Source organism: Emydura macquarii, unplaced genomic scaffold (assembly GCF_026122565.2).
Source record: "Emydura macquarii macquarii isolate MOO-44397 ecotype Brisbane River unplaced genomic scaffold, CSIRO-AGI_Emac_v2 contig_3487, whole genome shotgun sequence".
NCBI classification, from domain to species: domain Eukaryota; kingdom Metazoa; phylum Chordata; order Testudines; family Chelidae; genus Emydura; species Emydura macquarii.
Genome location: NW_027133624.1, coordinates 819,549 through 836,683, shown reverse-complemented (window position 1 = coordinate 836,683; position 17,135 = coordinate 819,549). Strand labels below are relative to the sequence as shown.

The 17,135-nt window shown below is 42.7% G+C and overlaps 1 protein-coding gene across 1 annotated transcript in view; it reads left to right on the top strand.

Moving 5' to 3' along the window:
• Positions 1-557: 557 nt before the first annotated feature.
• The window catches only part of LOC137144881 (cytosolic phospholipase A2 gamma-like), a 34,679-nt gene continuing 18,101 nt past the window's right edge, over positions 558-17,135 (top strand). The window contains exons 1-9 of the mRNA XM_067535367.1: positions 558-575; positions 936-1,052; positions 2,748-2,890; positions 4,351-4,549; positions 6,259-6,376; positions 7,212-7,352; positions 9,635-9,688; positions 12,127-12,192; positions 15,604-15,642. Of these exons, the coding sequence (XP_067391468.1) occupies positions 558-575; positions 936-1,052; positions 2,748-2,890; positions 4,351-4,549; positions 6,259-6,376; positions 7,212-7,352; positions 9,635-9,688; positions 12,127-12,192; positions 15,604-15,642 (895 nt within the window). The remainder of the gene's footprint in view (positions 576-935; positions 1,053-2,747; positions 2,891-4,350; positions 4,550-6,258; positions 6,377-7,211; positions 7,353-9,634; positions 9,689-12,126; positions 12,193-15,603; positions 15,643-17,135) is intronic.

Below are 17,135 nucleotides of genomic sequence, written 5' to 3'. Positions count from 1 at the left end.
GACCTGACCGCATTGTCCCCAGCAGGCAGACACCGACGGTTCGGTTTCCAGCTGCCTCTCTTGGAAAGCATCTGAACAACAACAATTTTTCCCCATCTTTGGTTATAACCAACTTTATCGGAAGGGCAGGCGTGGGAAGCTGAGCAATCATCACTCTCTGTTGTAACAGGAGAGAAAGGTCACTCCCAGGTTTTGTTTTGTTTTTTTGTTTTTAAATCTGAACCTGATGCAATCCCTGACATTTTTCACTCTTTCATTTTATGTTTGGGAAGTGGGAGTTCTGTCAACCAGAATGATAGTGGATTTTTTTAAAGATTTCCAGTCTCAGATTCAGTAGGGTTTAGGATCCTAACCATCTTGGAAATCCCACATGATAGTCCTATGTGCCTATATTAACTGTTACTTTTCTCTGAAACAGATAAAGGGAAGAAGAAGGCAGTTGTTTGGGGTTGATTTGTTCCTTCCATCTAGGTGCTCCGTGAAACTTCCATTTGCTACCGAAGGTAGAATTCCAGATCATCAGGACTCTACGGGGAAATCTGGAAGAAGCTGTGAAAATGTCTCAGCTGAGAAAGGTAAATTATTTATCTTTCAGAAAATTGTGTTGGTTGACACAAAATAGGTGTCTTTCAATCTGACAAAGATTTTTGCAATTTTTGGATTTGGTTTGACCCAAACAATTTCTCCTCCCCCCTCCCGATTTCTCAGAACTTCCAGTAAACCAAAAAATCAGTCATTTGCCCAGCTCTACCTCTGCCCTGGGCTGAGGTTTCTAGGCACAGACATGATAGAAATATGAAGACTGAATCCTGGGAAACCTCTGAGGGACTTCTGTCTGTGCACAGGCCACAAATCTCAATTCCCTGGCAGACTCTGGAGAGATGAAATATTTTATTTGCCTTTTATATTATTTTATTTTATTTTATTCTTGGCAGCATGATAAAAATATCCGGCTTTCCCATGAGCTCTCGGAGGGTGAGAAAAAAGCTACTGGGAACAGAAAGGTGAAAGTCCTGAAGTGCCTCAAGCACCTTGGAATTGCCTGTGATGAGGTACGGGTCCATTATGCCCCATAGTGCTAAGGAGGATGGTCTAGCAGGTTAGCCATGTGGATGGTGACTGAGGTGCCTGGTACAGTGGGAGGAAATGCCTCCAAAATCCTTCCCATGGAGACGTTCCCCTGGCCACGCTACGTTCCCAAAGTACCAGGGGACAACCCATGGCCACAGACACGCAACCCTTATGTTCTTTGGCAGGGCTCAAACTCAGGGCCTTCAATGCTAAAAGCAGAAGCCCCAGCCCATTCAGTTAAAGGATTAACACCCTTAGAAGTGCAATAAGGGGCTTGCTGCAGCTCACCGCTTGAGGGCACCATGCTCATGTGAATTCAGCCAGTGCCTACTTGAGATCCTTGATTGTGAAGCCAGACAGAGCCTACAGCTGTGAATAGATGGGAAGGGAACATTAGAGCATAGATAGCATTAGGGGAATAGAGGGTTGTGTGAGCTATCAACACTTGTCTGCCTTCTTATTAATGTTGGTAACTAACAGTGACTATGTAACATACTTTCTACACGTACCATAGCCCGCTCTGTTGGTTGAACCTGACAGAGGGTAAAAGCCAACTACTGCTGCCGACCTGCTGTGGTTACTCTGTTAGATGGCATGGGGGAGACACGTGAGGAGCCTCCCAGGAGATCCTGTGGACCTGCCATATTTGGGAACATCTCCCCTTTGATGGCTTTGCAAATCTCAGCCTATGAGTCTTCCACTGCTTCCTCCTTACTGTAGTTTTCTTTCAGCTCAAGGAAGGAAGAAAACTGAGGAGTTTTTTGGTACTCAAGGTTCCATATTCATTGGTGACTCATTTGTCACTAATCTTGTTGGTGCTTTGGTATTACAGTGAGCTGACTTTTTTAATTTAACACATTTTTTAATGAAAAATGTCTTTTTTGTGAAAACAGAAATGTCCCTTTTTGACAAAATGTTTCAAAAGTTTTGAAATAAAGAGATCCTAAAAATTGATTGGGGGGTATTCCCAGGGGATGGGGGATCATTCTATGGGTTTTCATGTTTTGGACAAATCCCCCATCCCCTTTAATTTTTTGATGAGCAATTTGGCCCCTCCAAAAAAGAAAGCAATTTTTTCTTATGGGAACAAAAATCATTTCTTGAGCAGCTGCATTTCATACTTTATTTCTGGACACAAATCATAGGCCTTCTACATTACACATGTTTGTTCAAACAACAAAACAGAAAAACCCACTCCCTTTAATCACACAGAACAAGAGGACCTGATCATGGAGGACTGTAAAGAGATCTACTAAGTTTCAGTCAGGATTCCAGTGAAAATCATTGGGGGTTAGGCACCTAAATTGCTCAGGTGGTTTTGAAATGCTCTCTAGGCACTTATCTGCATCCCTTTGAAAATCAAGGCCCTGATCTGTGGCTTGGTGTATAGGATTTTAAGCACAAAGGCTGAGAGTTTCAAAGTTCCCAAAGGGATACGAGGCTACCATTGTGTGATTATGGCTGAAAATGCAGGATAAATGCATTTGCTCTTACCTCAGCAAGGGATACAAGTCATTAGCACCAGATAAGGAATGCTTCCTAACACACGGCAAACAAGTCTTGGAACTTGAGGCTCCCTTTGTGAATTGCTTGAAAGGATCTGGACCAAGAGCTGATGAATAGAGATTTATCAACATTCCTAGTTCCTTTGTCATTCTCTCTTTTCCCTCCTGCAGAATAACGTGCCCAATATCGCAGTCCTAGGATCCGGCGGAGGTCTGCGGGCCATGATTGCTCTGCTGGGAACCTTGGTGGAGATGAAGAATCAGGGCCTGTTGGACGCCGTCATGTACCTGTGTGGGGTATCGGGTTCCACCTGGTAGGTGCCTGTCGGTAGCTGTGTGAATGAGCTGGTTTCCCTGCACAGAATTGGTGCTCACTGGGGCATTCTGAGTGTTCGTTAGCTCTGTGCATTTTCAAGGTGTTACGGGTGAGATTTTCAAAAGTGCCTAGAGGTGTGTCTGCTCTGCAGACAGGGGGTGTGATGTAGCAGGCATAGACATCCCTGAGCTAGTTTTAACCTCGCTGGCTTGGGAACCGGTGGCTGAGAAGCTCTGGGCCTACAGCACGGGCTGTACAAAGCTGCCTAGGAGCCTGGGTCCTTGCCAGGCAGCCGGCCCTCACTGACAGCCGTGCTGCCACATTGCACTGCAAGTGGCTGGTTCAAAGCCAGCGGAGGCCGGTCTACACACGCTGCCATCACACCCCTGACTGCAGGGCAGACGTGTGCTAAGGGACTGACCCTTTGATTTGCAACGAGACGTGTGCTCCTACATGTCTTTTGGAAATCCTGCTAGATCAGACAGGGAAAGGCTGCAGGGTGAAACAGAGCTGAAATGACACATGCAATGGTCACACAGCAGCTAGGCTGGGCCTGGAAGGCCAGTCTCTTGAGTCTTAACCCAGTGCCCCATTGCCTGGGCCTCTGTCTCCTGGCCAGGCATGGCGAGCTCGTGCTGGGACCCAAGGAGTTGGGTGACATGACTAGAAGACACAGAGCCATTCTGGGCAGACTCAAGAGCTGGAGAAGTGAGGCTCAGTGGAGACCAGAGAAGTGATTTTCCAGCAGTCAGGGCGATAGAGGGCACGGTTCCAGCTGAGAAATGGGCAACCTGTGTATGGTTGTTAAGGGGTTTTGTTGAGGTTTACCAAGAGATGGAGAATACACAGAGAGAAGGAGAGGGAAGAGTCAAACAGGGCCCCACTATTGGGGCTTGGCAGGAAGGAAGATGAGTGGCGTTGTCAAAGGAAAAAGAGATGGGAAAGGAAAAGCTTCGGATACTTCTAGCTGATCAAACAAGGCCAAAACTGGGGTCTCTTTCGCTTGCTGAGTAGCACCCCATACTGCCAATGTAGCTTCCCCATTAGCCCAAGAAGGACCCAGGGCTCCGGGTCCCATGAAGAATGGGATGACTAGTGTGCTCACCACTGCCCTCTGTTGAGTAGAGTCAGAATGGCTCATGAATGCCTCATCGGTCCTAGAACAGCAGATAATGGAGTTCCTCCATCGCTCAGGGAGGCAGGAGCCATGGCTTTCAGCAGAGGATCTTAGTTGTATCTCTCTTATTGTCATATATTTCCCAGTGGCCACGGTGACAGACAGCCATGGTTGAATTGTCAAGTTAATGATCTTGTAAAGTCACAGATTTGTTACAAGGCCAGTATGATACTTAGAATTCCCTGAATTAAAAATAAAAGGTCTGAATATTAAAAAGGTGGAGGGAGATTTCCCACCCTGTTCCTTTAGTCTCAGCCATCTCTGTTCTGGTTCATTAAAAGGTGCATGTCCCTCCTCTACAAAGACAAGGACTGGACAGAGAAAGTGCAGGACTTGGAAGAATACCTGTGCAATACACTTTCCACCTTTTCATGGAGTCGTCAAGAGGCATACTCACTTGTGAGAGAAGCAGCTGAAGATGAACTCTTCTCTCTGACTGATGTCTGGGCCTCTTTTTTTGTCTATAAAATGTTACAGCAGGTGAGTTGCTGTGTAAATTGAGAGTGGGCCAATGCTACCGGAACCCTCCGTCAACGTTGTCAATCTCAGCCTCTTCCCTTGAGCTCTCAAAGATCACTGAGGTATCTGTGCATTTCTAAAGTGAGGCTTTCAAGGCTGTTTAAGGGATTTGGATACCCAGTTCCCCTTACAAATAGTCATAGAATCATAGAAGATTAGGGATGAAAGGGATCTCAGGAGGTATCTAGTGCAACCACCTGCTCAAAGCAAGACCAATCCCAACTAAATCATCCCAGCCAGAGCTTTGTCAAGCCGGGCCTTGAAAGCTGCTAGTAATGAAGATTCCACCACCTCCCCAGGTAACCTAGAAATTTGCCTTCTAAATCCCTTTGGTGGTTTTTAAAATCTCACCCTAGCATTTGATCTCAAAATCATTGACTTTCCAGAACATTAACTGATGTAAAGAGAAGTAGAAGGCATGAAAGTCTCAATCACGTTCTTGAATTTTTAATAATGGTCTCTTTAATTTAACAAAGAAAGGTCAAACATGAGCCAATGGAAGTTGAAGCTAGAGAGATTCAGACTGGAGAAATGGTTTACATTTTTGACAGTGAGTTCTGATGGATTCTTTATCACTGACCATTTTAAATCGAGATTGGATTTTTTTTCTAAAAGATTTGCTCTAGGAATTATTTTGGGGAAATTCTTGGTCCTGTGATGTTCAGGAGGTCAGACACGAGGATCACAATGGGCCTTCTGGCCTTGGAATCTATGAGTATGGGGGCTGAACTGAAAAATCGCAAAAAAAAACTTTAGGCTGAGATTGAAGGGAAGATTTTGTTTGTGATTTTTCTCACCAAAATGAAAGAAAAAAAGGAATTGGTTTTGTTTTTTGTTTTGGGTCACATAAAACATTTAATTCAACCCAAAAATATTTTTTGTTTTGCTTTTTGGTTGGTTTCAGGTCATTTTTGGAGGTGGTTTTTTTTTCTCTTTGTTTAATAAAATGTAGCTACATTTTCAAACGAAATACCATTTCAAAATAAAAAGTTGAGATGTTTCTTTCCAAAATGGCCAACCACATTTGAATTTTTGCAATTTTTTTCCTCAGATGAAAGAATTCACCAAATTTGACCTGAATTCACAAATAATGTCAGTGCTCAGAAAATGAAGTTTTCATTGAATTTACTATTAGCCAACACAATTTTGCCTGGCTTTACTGCTCCTTAATTGCTATAAATTTTGATGTAACTCAGGCTATGTCTATCCTGGAGCCCGAAGTGTAAGTCTCAGCTGAAGGAGACACACCTGCATGGGACCGTAGGTACATATTCAGGGCGAGTAACTAGCACGGGTATGTCTCCTTGAGCCGCTAATCAGACCTTCCTTCTCTAGGATAGATGTATCCTAAGGTATTTACCTTGCTTAAGTGGTTTAGAAAAGTATTTTAAGTGCTGATCTGCAACAGTAGATGCCTAAATATTTTTGAAAATCTGGGCTTCATTCCCTTAGGCCCATTTGAAAGTCTTAACAATATTTAGCCTGTAAATACTCTGTTGTTTGTCCATACAGTGCATATCGGAATGAGGCAACAACAGCAAAGATGACGATGGTCTCAGTAAAAAGGATCTTTCTAATTCCTAACCTGAACTAATTAGTCAGGAACAGAATTGCTGGGAACATCACCACAACGTGTGTCTTTCTGTGCTAAATAATTCTTACTTTTCCAGTATGATGAGACTAAGTTATCTAAACATGAGGACACCTCCACATGTGGGACAAATCCTTACCCCATCTATGCGGCAGTGGAGGAGAACAAATTGAATAAAGAAAGTGAAAACAGCCCAGGTAAAACAATAACACATTGGTGTTTTTAATGAGTACAGTTACATCTGAAATTTCCAGTATTCCCTGGAAAAATGAATATTGATGTTGCCTCTTGCTCTTTCTCCTACTATAAACACTTCTATGTGGAGTCTCTATTCCATAGGGCTGAATGGAATCAGAAAGTGTGGGGATTTTTTGTATAAATGTGTCAATGTTTTATATATATACATATATATTTAAATATTTAATTTGCAAACAATTTTTTATTGAGAACTCTACAAAAATGGTAAGCAATGTTCTTCATTTTCAAAAAAAACCAGGTTTTTCCATAAATGAAAAATTCCCATAATTGTTTCAATAGCGACTTTGTAAATATTTTTCAAGAGAAATGTCTATCAAATAAGATTGTGATAAGTTGCTAAATGAGGATAAGTTTTGAAAATGAAAAGAACCTGTAAATCTTCAGAAAATGTTGTGAAATTGATGTTTGCATTTTTTAATTATCTCTACAGTTAAATTGATCGGTTTTAGATTTGACTCATTATGAGTCGCTCTTTTCTTTATCCCTTTGGGTCATAGTTAGGAACAGGCTGTTGTAGGTCAGGTGGACATGTGCCTTGATGGCCACAAAAGGACTTCTGGGATATGCAAAGACAACACATGGAGCAGGTCACCATAGAAAATGACATAGAAATAACAGTGGGTGAAGGAACAGACAGAAAAGTGAGTGGGATTCATTAGTGGAGCAAATAGAATGGTCAGGGGATTGAGAAATTATTGCAATCAGCCAAAAAGGGGCAACAAGAAGCTGGCCCTTAAAAGGGCCCTTTTTACAAACCCTATCTATGTTTCACAGGGACCTGGTTTGAATTCACCCCCCATGAGTCTGGCTTTCCGGGGCTGGGGGCATTTGTGTGCACCAAGGACTTGGGAAGCAAATTCGAGAACGGGAAGTTGAAAAATAACAGCGAAGAGAAAAATGTCTGCTTCCTGCAAGGTGTGTATTCAAGCCCCTGATTCTTAGCAGATAGATAGATAGATAGATATTGCAGGACGACCATGTTATTTCAATGTAGCACAAGATCTACTTCATATTATAGACTTATTAGGAATGTTTCCATCCACCCAACCTTGTAGGTCTCTTCCCAATCTCAGAGCTTTCTTGGTCACTGCTTTGTATTTACACAGATTTTCTTCAAACTCAATAAACCTTCCTTCTGTTGCCTGACCTCTATTTCCACCCCAATTATAACATTCACTCACATGTGGCCCCCTTTGTCACTCTTCTTCTACCAACTCATCCTTTCTTCAATCCACTTACCTCCTCTTGAAACATGGTCAGCATTTGTATACATAGTGTATCCCATCCACAGATCTCAACATGCTTTTCAGAAGTTAAGTATCAACATACCCATTTTATAGAGAAGGAAACTGAGTCACCAGAAGGCTTATCCCAGGTCATGAAGGTTGTAAATGGGATGTGCAGGAACAGAAGTCAGGTCTCCTAATGTTGAACCTACTGCCCCTGTCACTAGAGCTGGGATTTTCTGAGGATCCTAGGGAAGTTAGAATACCCAACTTGCACTGAATTCCAGTGAGATTTGGGCACCTGACTCCCAATCTCCTTTGAAAATCATAGCCATTCTCCTTCCTATTTTAATATCCAATGTTTGCATGTCTTGGTATTTTATATTTATTTATTTAGATTGGGAATTTCCAGGGGGTCTAAAAGGGTTAGGCAAGTGTGTGTGTGTGTGTGTGTGTGTGTGTGTGTGTGTGTGTGTGTGTGTGTGTGTGTGTGTGTGTGTGTGTGTGTGTGTGTGTGTGTGTGTCAAAGGGACAAAGGACAGTTTGGCAATCAACTTCCACACAAATTCAATGGGTTTTGAGTTTCTGATTTTTGAAAGCACCTAAGTGATTTAGGGGAATAAAGGTAACTGCAAGTTAATGGGGATGTGTGCTCCTAAGTCAGGTGTTTCTGAACATCCTACCCTGGGCATTTAATTCCTTAGTTCCTTTGAAAATTCCATCTTCCTTCCTTCCTTCCTTCCTTCCTTCCTTCATTCAAATATGTGCTATAGCAATCAAAACACAGCCTATTCTTGGCTTTGGGTGTCCTAGACAATTTTCAAAATACATCTCATAATGAAAGACAATTCCAGCAATTAATTATTGTTAGAAAAAAATACTTTCTAACTGTAGGGGGAGTTGATCTCTGAAATACACTTTCAAGAGAGGGTGTGGAATCCCCACTATTTCGAGGTTTTTAAGAACAGGCTGGACAAACACCTGTCAGTGCTGGTCTAGGTTTATTTGGTCCTGCCCCAGAGCAGGGCCCTAGACAAGATGACCTCTCAAGGTCCGTTCCAGCCCTACATTCCTATGATCCTGAGAGAACAGTAAGCCCAGCAGGATTGTAAACATAACAAAAATATTTAACACACCCACCAACAAGAAAACCACCGCCTCTTGAGATTGCCCGGTCTCAGCCATCCTCAACTCACTGTGGGGCAGGGATGTCTCAAAAGTTCTTAAACTCTCTGGGTACAGACTGTCTTTCTGTCTTATGTCTGTCCAGCACCTACCACAATGGGGTCCTGCTTCATGGCTGGGTAAGCTATCCACTCTGATACTACAAATATTAATACTAATTATTAGGACTGGTTGAAATTTGGTATTTCCATTCCATAGAAAATTTGGAAATTTGTTTGTATGCCGAATCAGAATGAAACCACAAAATTACGACCTTTTCCATGAAATGATTTTCATTCTCTGTTAGTTGAAATTTTCCATTTCTAAGAAATTGAAATGTTGCCTTCTGTTCTTTAAACATTGCCTCTTATAGTTTCATTTACACTGTATTATACAATCCAATAAGTTTGGCAATGGAAGGTCATTTCAAAATGAAAATCGATACGTTCTGTTCTGAAAAGGTCAACATGCTTCAATTCAGATTTTTTTCAAATGAGATTTTAAGATCAATACTTTCCCATGGAAAGTTGAGATGTTCAGAAAAGAGTATATTCTGATGCAAAAAATATTGAACTGGAAAAATTTTGACGAGCTCTTACAATAAACCGTTTCTGTTATGGATCACTGGGTGAAATTGACTTGCAAAAGCACACAACTCATGAAAAATTGGCCTGCCAGCGTCCCCTTCACTTTTAAACCAATGAGGTCTCCTATCCAGCCAATTCTTTATGTGGTTTTATGGAAAAAGACCTTGATGCATTCTTATCTCCGCCATTGTAAATAAGGTCTTTTCCATCTTATTTTCAGCTTTATGGGGAAGCGCCCTTGGAAGCATGGATGAAAACAGAATATTTGTAGCAGGTACTGGAATTCCTGTGCATTGAAAGTAGGGTCAAGTCTTCAGTTGAATTGGAACAGGTTCTCAGTGGAAGAGCTACCGCACCATTCTGGTGGCTTATGGGGTCCGTAGCACTGGAAGCTTTTCAAAACAAGTTGGACAAACACCTGTCAGGAAAGGTTTAGGGTTAGTTGGTCCTGCCACAATGCAGGGGGCTGGACCTGATGACTTCTTGATGTCCCTCCTAGCCCCACATTTCTATGATTCTACGATCTGAGGATGAGCTTTTCAAAGCTGACTTGGGGATTTGGATATTAATTTCCACTAATGTTAATGAGAGTTGGGCATAGTCTATAATCTCATGCTTCAGGGCTTCAGCCAGTCACCAGCAGCAATCAGAAAGGAATTTCTCCCCGATACACAATTGTAATATGTTTATATTATTATTATTATTTGCCTTCCTCTGAAGCGTCAGAGATCAGCCACCTTTGGGATTTGGGATGCCAACTGGGGTAGCCCAATGCTGGTACTTTCTAGATGTTGATGAGTCATGCTCAGGATCCAACCGATTACCAGAGTTGGGGTCAGGAAGGAATCTTCCCCCAGATCATGTTGGCAGAAACCATGGGGATTTGTTCACCTTTCTCAGCAGCATGAGATGAAGGCCAGCTGCTGGGATTATCTGGGCATGTCTCACCTAATCTTTCCCTGCCATTGCTGGGACCTCTGCCACTGGGGCACCTCAGTTTCTCCTGTTCTCTGTCTGTGGCACACAACAGCTCCATCTCCTGAGCACTGCCTTAGTTTAACTTAGGTCATTTGTGCTCAACCAAGGGCACAAGTGTGAAATGTAATGGCCTTTTGGACTCAAACTGTAGGAGTGCAGGAAATGATGAGTTCCTGATGATTTTAGAGGGAAGCAAACACTCAAGGACGGGCCTGAAAGTTTGTGGTAGTGTTTTGAAAACAGTAATGATCAGGTAACATCTAGATTATAAAACCTAGATAATTATAAAATCTAGGCTTGATTCTGATTTCAGGCTGGTTTTACACTGGTCTAACCCCATAAGATAAATTATGTCTTCATTTACAGTACCATGAACCAGGAGAAACACCAATGAAGTCACTGGAGTTACTTCTGAATACAGACAGTTCAGACATTTAGACTAAAGTGTATTCTACCAGCAGATTCTGTTTTGTCATAGTCAAAAAGTTTTGTAGGAATGTGTCAATACCTAAAATTTTCAAAATGCTAGAAAATCAAAATGGAGTATTTTGTTTTGGCTTCATAATTTTGTTTGAACTTTATATATTTGGTTTCAACTTTTATTTATTTTTTTGGCTAGCTGGCTAAAATATCATGTATTTACCTTATATTTTCTATTATATATTTATATGTAGTATTCTATATTACCTTATAATGCTCCACTCTTGTACCAAGAAAACATTGTAGTAAGTTGACAATTCTGAGGGAATTTTTTCACCATTTCTGTTTTCCAAGGTATTCTGAAGATTTTTACTTTTTCAAACAATTTGATATGAAAACATATTTCATAATGCCCAAAATTCCCCATGGGGTAGACATTCTGTTTTCTTACTTGTGCTCCTTCTGAGTTACACCAGTGCAAATCAGATCAAAATCAGGTCCCGGATGTCTACCTCTAAGAGAACCTCAAACCTGAAAGAAAAAAAAAAGACTCCTCTTTGACCTTATAGTCCAAATGTGATTTTCCAGTGTAGAGGGGATGGCCTGTCCCTCCCTGTCAGTCTTGGGGGGAAGCCAGGCCCTCTCGCAGCCACAGCTGTGGGGGCAAGCTTTAGGCAGGCTATGGCCTCAAGCCCCTCCAGCGGGGGAGACAAGCAAGTGGTCTATAACCCAGGCCCTCAGGCTGTGGGGGGCAAACAAGCAGGCTGTAGCCTAGGGAGGCTTCAGTGGGGCAGGGGGATGCAGGCCCGCCTGACTCCACCACATTCCAGCCCAGGGCCCTATCAGCGGCAGAGGGTTCCACCAATGGGTCAGCGGGCCTCCATCCGAAATTTGCTGACAGGAGCTTGAGCCCAGCCGGACCAAAGTCGGCTACCTCTGGGCTTCTTCCTCCACCCCCTTTGTGGTGTACCTGCAGCTCAGAGTTATTCTCCATCTGCCCGGGGTACACTGCAACCAGCAGCCCTGGCAGCTCCTCTGTCCTCCTCGGCGGCTTTTTCCTGACTGAGCTACGGGCCCCGACTTTTATACTTCCTGTCTTGGTACCTCCACACCTGCTTCCAGCGTGGCAAGCACAGCTTTCCTTCTTTTTCCCACCAGGGGGGGGTCTGGACTTCCTTCACTGAGACTCTCTGAGAGAGACCACACCTCTTTGCCCTACCTAGTACGCTGATACCTAGTATAACTTTGTACGGTTAGGCTCCTTAGCTGTGTGAAATGACTGGTAATGCATGTGTTTTGTTTTCCATTGTTGAGAACTTATTCACAACACGTTTTTTGGAGGACTGGGAGGAAAGCAGGAGAATGCAGAACATGAAGCAGGTGGGTCATTCCGTTTCTGGATCCATGGGTCTGTTTTTCTTCAAACTCACACTGGGTTTATCTTGCCATGACTCCATTGATGTGAAAGGAGCTGGTTCTGATTTGCACCACTCTGAGGAGCTATGTCTACACTACAGCCCCCCTGGCATAGATACAGTTTACACAGACAGAAGGAGTTTTTCAGACAGTATTTGACCACTCCTTCCCCCAACAACATTAGCTACCTTGACAGAAGCACTCTTCTGTCTTCATAGCTGCATATAACCTGAGTTTTTTGGTCTTAGCTATGTTGTTGGGTTTTTTCACACTCGTGACCAACACAGGTATGCCTTATAAGTGTAGAACAAGTCAGAGGGGAATCAAGCTATTTACGTTAATGACATGTGATTTCCATGGTCTCATTCTCCCTTCGTAATTAATATAGTCTGTAACTTGTGGTCTGTATTCAACAAACTCTTGCCAGGAATAAAATCAGCCTGAAAGCTCATATCTGACCTTCTGTACATGAGAAATTTTACCAGTTACCCAGTAATAGTTATACCTTCAGGTGGACACACTTATTCTGGTATAAAAGTGGCTTTATCACATCAGCTTAATCACCACTTCCGATGAGTTATAAGCTAAACGTAAAAAGACAGAAATAACTATCCACAAGACAGTCATAACAGTGAGAGTCCTGTAGCACTTTAAAGCTTATGCCTGCAGAAATTACATTTGTTAGTCTTTAAAGTGCTACAGGACTCTTGTTGTTTTTGCTGTATACAGACTAATACGGCTACCCCTCTGGAACTTTTCAAAACAGTCATATATTCCAAAGCCGGAAGGGACCATTGTGACCCTCTAGTTTGATCTTCTGTATAGCACAGGCCAGAGAACTTCTCCATAATAATTCCTAGAGCAGTTATTTTTAGAAAAACATCCAATCTCAATTTAAAAATTAAAGAATCCACCACAACCCTTGGTAAGTTCTTCCAAGGGTTAATTACTCTCACTGTTAAAAAATGTACATTTTATTCCTAGTATGAATTTGTCTGACTTCTAGGTCCAGCCATTGGATCATATTATACCTCTATGCACCTATAAGTACCTACATCGGGAGGAAATCCTGGATGAATCCAGAAGTTCTTTTATGGCTTTGCTGTACTGGAGGTCAGAACAGATGATCCCAAAAGCCCATTCTGGCCTGAGAAGTTATGAATTTTAAGGAAAGAGACATGGTGGGTGATGTAACATCTTTTCTTAGCCCAGCTTCTGTTGGTGGTTCACAGAGCTCTTCTTCAGGTATTACCTCACCCACCTTGTCTCATATCCTGGGGCCAACATGGATACCACAACACTGCAAACAACAATGAATTTTAATGCAACTTAGATATCTAGGTGTTTTGGAAAATCACGCTAGGCATCTCTTTGCATTTTTGGCACATATATACCTTAAAAAACCTGACCAAGTGCCCAAATCCCATTGGTGCCTTTGAAAGTCTTCATCATAAGTCATTTGCCTGTGATTTTCAAATGAGACGAAGGGAGTTAGGTGCCCAAATGCCACTGACATACATGGGTGCTAACTTCCCTAATCTCTGTTGTAAATTGCAGCCTTGGGACCTGATTTTAAAGGTATTTAAGCACCTAATGGGATTTTGAAAAGCATATAGATGCCTAACTCCCAATGAAATCAATTATTTTGAGGCAGCTAGGTACGTCTGAAAATATCACTAGGTGCCTAAATACCTTTAAAAATCTGGTCCCAACTGACTATCGCAAGGCCATATTCCAAGGGAATCAATAGGGAGCCAGGAAAAGGACCCAAATGTCTTTCTGATCTCCCAGTGGTGGGTGGTTGGCAAGCAGAAGGCATTTCAAAGGTGTGCCTCTGAAGTCCATCTGGGTGAACCTTGTGCAGAAGAGAAATTCTGATATTTCAAAATTGAATCAGAATGAAACAAAACTATTTCAAAATGTTTGTAAAAAAAATCTTTTCAGGTCAATCACTTTCCCTTTTGATAAAGTGGACACAAGTCATTCTGATTTAGACTCTTTTTTAAAAAAATGACTTTATAATCTATTTAAAATAAAATAAAATAAATGTTGGGGGTTAAAATTGAAACATTCCATTCAAAACACTTTGTTTCAATTGTTTTACCCCAAAAGAAATGACAACATCAATATGTATCCAAATTTGGACCAAAATGGACACATTCCAAAGTCTGTGAAAACCAATATGCTCCCATGGAAAGTTGGCATTGTGACTAAATGGCTGTTTCTGATGCAGACAGTGCTGTTAGGACATTTGTAACCAGGTCAACTGTGAAGTCATGAAGTTAAGGCTTCATTCTTAGCTCCCATTACCAGCCCAAAATCCCAAAGTTCAGTTTATTAACGTCTACCCTTCACCCGGCTTGCTGTATCCAATGGAAACCATTTCCTTAGATGCACCAAGCGTCCAGAATGTGCTTATTGATCACAGAGGCTTTGGGTGTCCTCTTAGAATGCCCCAGTGACAAGCAGCTGGTATCTTAAAGCAGATTGCACTGGAACATGAATGGGGAGTAGCTGTTGACCAGGGAGATCCAGCAACTGCAGGGTTGGTAGTGTAGTGTGAGCTGCAACTTCCTACTGGTTCCATCCACCTTTGCAACCCAGTTCCAGGTGGTGTTTCTAACACTGGAGTCCTGAACCTCCTCTGGGAGTAGCCCAGGGTGGAGTAATGAAGAGAAATTTAATTTTGATGCAAGGGAGAGCTAGGGGGAGAGGCCAAAGAGGATGCTGAACTAATCAGGTGTACGGGCAAGGATACCTCAATTTTTGACAGTCTGGAGAATGTGTGAGGTGGTTGTCAGGGAGGTGGGAACTAGACAATACTAATGGGCTGTTTGCTTTTTACTGGAGGTCTACAAGGAACAGCATATTCTGTGACTTTCCGTAGTAAGTGGACTTATCCCAGTAGCCCCAAATTCCCTCCTCATAGCTAAATCAGAATGAAGTGGCTCACTCCCCAAACTGGTAGCTATTTGGGCATGGGTGGGAAATGTCCCCCACCCTTCCCTGCTAGTACCTGTGGAGAATCCAGTGACTGCAGGTTTGGCCATGTGGCCTGAAGAGGCATTTCTGGTGGTGTCCTTGTGCTATTACAATCCTGCACAACGTGGGAATACCACGCATTGTAACCCCAAACCTCTGCTAAGAATCGGCTGGTTGGAGTTGTTCCAGATAGCAGTGGTGATTAAAGTTGATACAAGAAGGACATGTAGGGAGGGACCCATGTGTGCATTGATGGGGTCAGGTTGACAGGTGAGGAAGATCATTTTAGTGCTTGAATCAGGGGCAGACTGGACAAAGCCAGCTGTGGCTGTTTGGAGGCCAGAGAGGAGGTAGCTATATTATCCTAATGAGTTTTTGCATTGTTTCTTCTAGGACAGCTGCCCAAAGTGGTCATGTCTGTACGTGGAAGAAGTAGGTATTATATTCCTTGGATCACTGGGCCTGTTTCACCTCTCCCATCCCAGGCTTAACCAAGTGTCACCCAGTTAAATTGGACAAGCCCCCTGCAAGGAACAGAGTTTCTTGCAGTTACTTCTCCACCTCAACTACCTGACGGAGGGGAACTTTCCTTTATCTCTGTAGTTGGACCAATGGGGGTGGTGCTAAGCAGCGGTGGGTGCGTTTAGTCTAAGATCCCCAAATTGTCTCCTCAGAGATTAGTCGGCACCAAGCGGCTCATACCCTAAGCTGGTGGCATTTCAGTGTGGCTGAAAGAGGCATTTCTTGTGGGCTCCTTCTTCCATTGCAATCCCACACCACCTGGGAATGTCATCCCAAATCTCTGTTGGGAGTTAGCCCAGCTGGAGTTGTGCTAGGTACTGAGGGTGTTTCAGACTGATGCAAGAAGGAGCTGGGGAAGGTTGGTGCTGATGTGGTCATTGACAATTGAGGAAAATACGGCTAATGATTGAATATCGGGCAGGATGTGGGTGTTAGGAGGCCAGAGAGCAGGTAACTACGTAACTCTAACTGGTTGTTTGACGGTTTCTTATAGAAAGAACATCAGAAATGGCCACGCCTTCACTTGGAAGAGGTAGGTCATTAGATTCCTGGGTGCACAGGGCATGATTCACAGTCTTTGCTAACCTCCCCTACACACAAGCACTGCCATGCCAGATGACATTCTGTTCTTTGATGATAGAAGAATTTAAAATAATTTAAAATGCAATGGAAGGTGGGTACCTCCTCCCATAGGTTTCTTTGAAAATCATAGCCCGGGTCCTTCACGGTGATGATGAATAATGTCAGCATCAGTGATGGGATTTTTAAAGAAGCTTATTGGAATTAGATGCTTGACAACCATTGAATTCCAGTCCTGGCGAGGTGCCTAAATTCCTTAGAGTCTTTGAAAATCTGGTCTATAAGGTAGGAATCCAACGGGAATACACCTCTAACTGGCATGTGCATTTCTCTCTACAGGGTTCAAGTTGTTTTCACATCATGACTGGAGCTGGGGCAGGAGGGTTGCGCAGACAATAAACCGAAACCTAGACCAGCGGTTCCCAACCTGTGGTCTGTGGACCCCTGGTGGTCCGTGAGGCTACTACAGGGAGTCCATGGAAAAGAAAAATAATAATATCCTCACCAAGGAAATTATTACTGAGTTCATATTATTTCTTTGTTAATACATTAGATTTCCATTAGAAAAAAGAGCATGTGGTGGTCCACAAAACGTTTGGAAGTTGAAAACCCTCAAAAAGATTGGGAACCGCTGACCTAAATGGCTTCCCCCCCCTCTGTTTTTAAAGCTTGGGTATGGTCAAAAATTTCAGCGTTTGGAAAAATGTCTGAGGGGAAAAGTGGCTCATTTTCAAAATTAAAAAAAAACAAAATCTTTTACGTAAAATCAAATTGAGTGGAGCTGACTGTGTTACACAAGAGGACAGAGTAGATGACCCCCATGG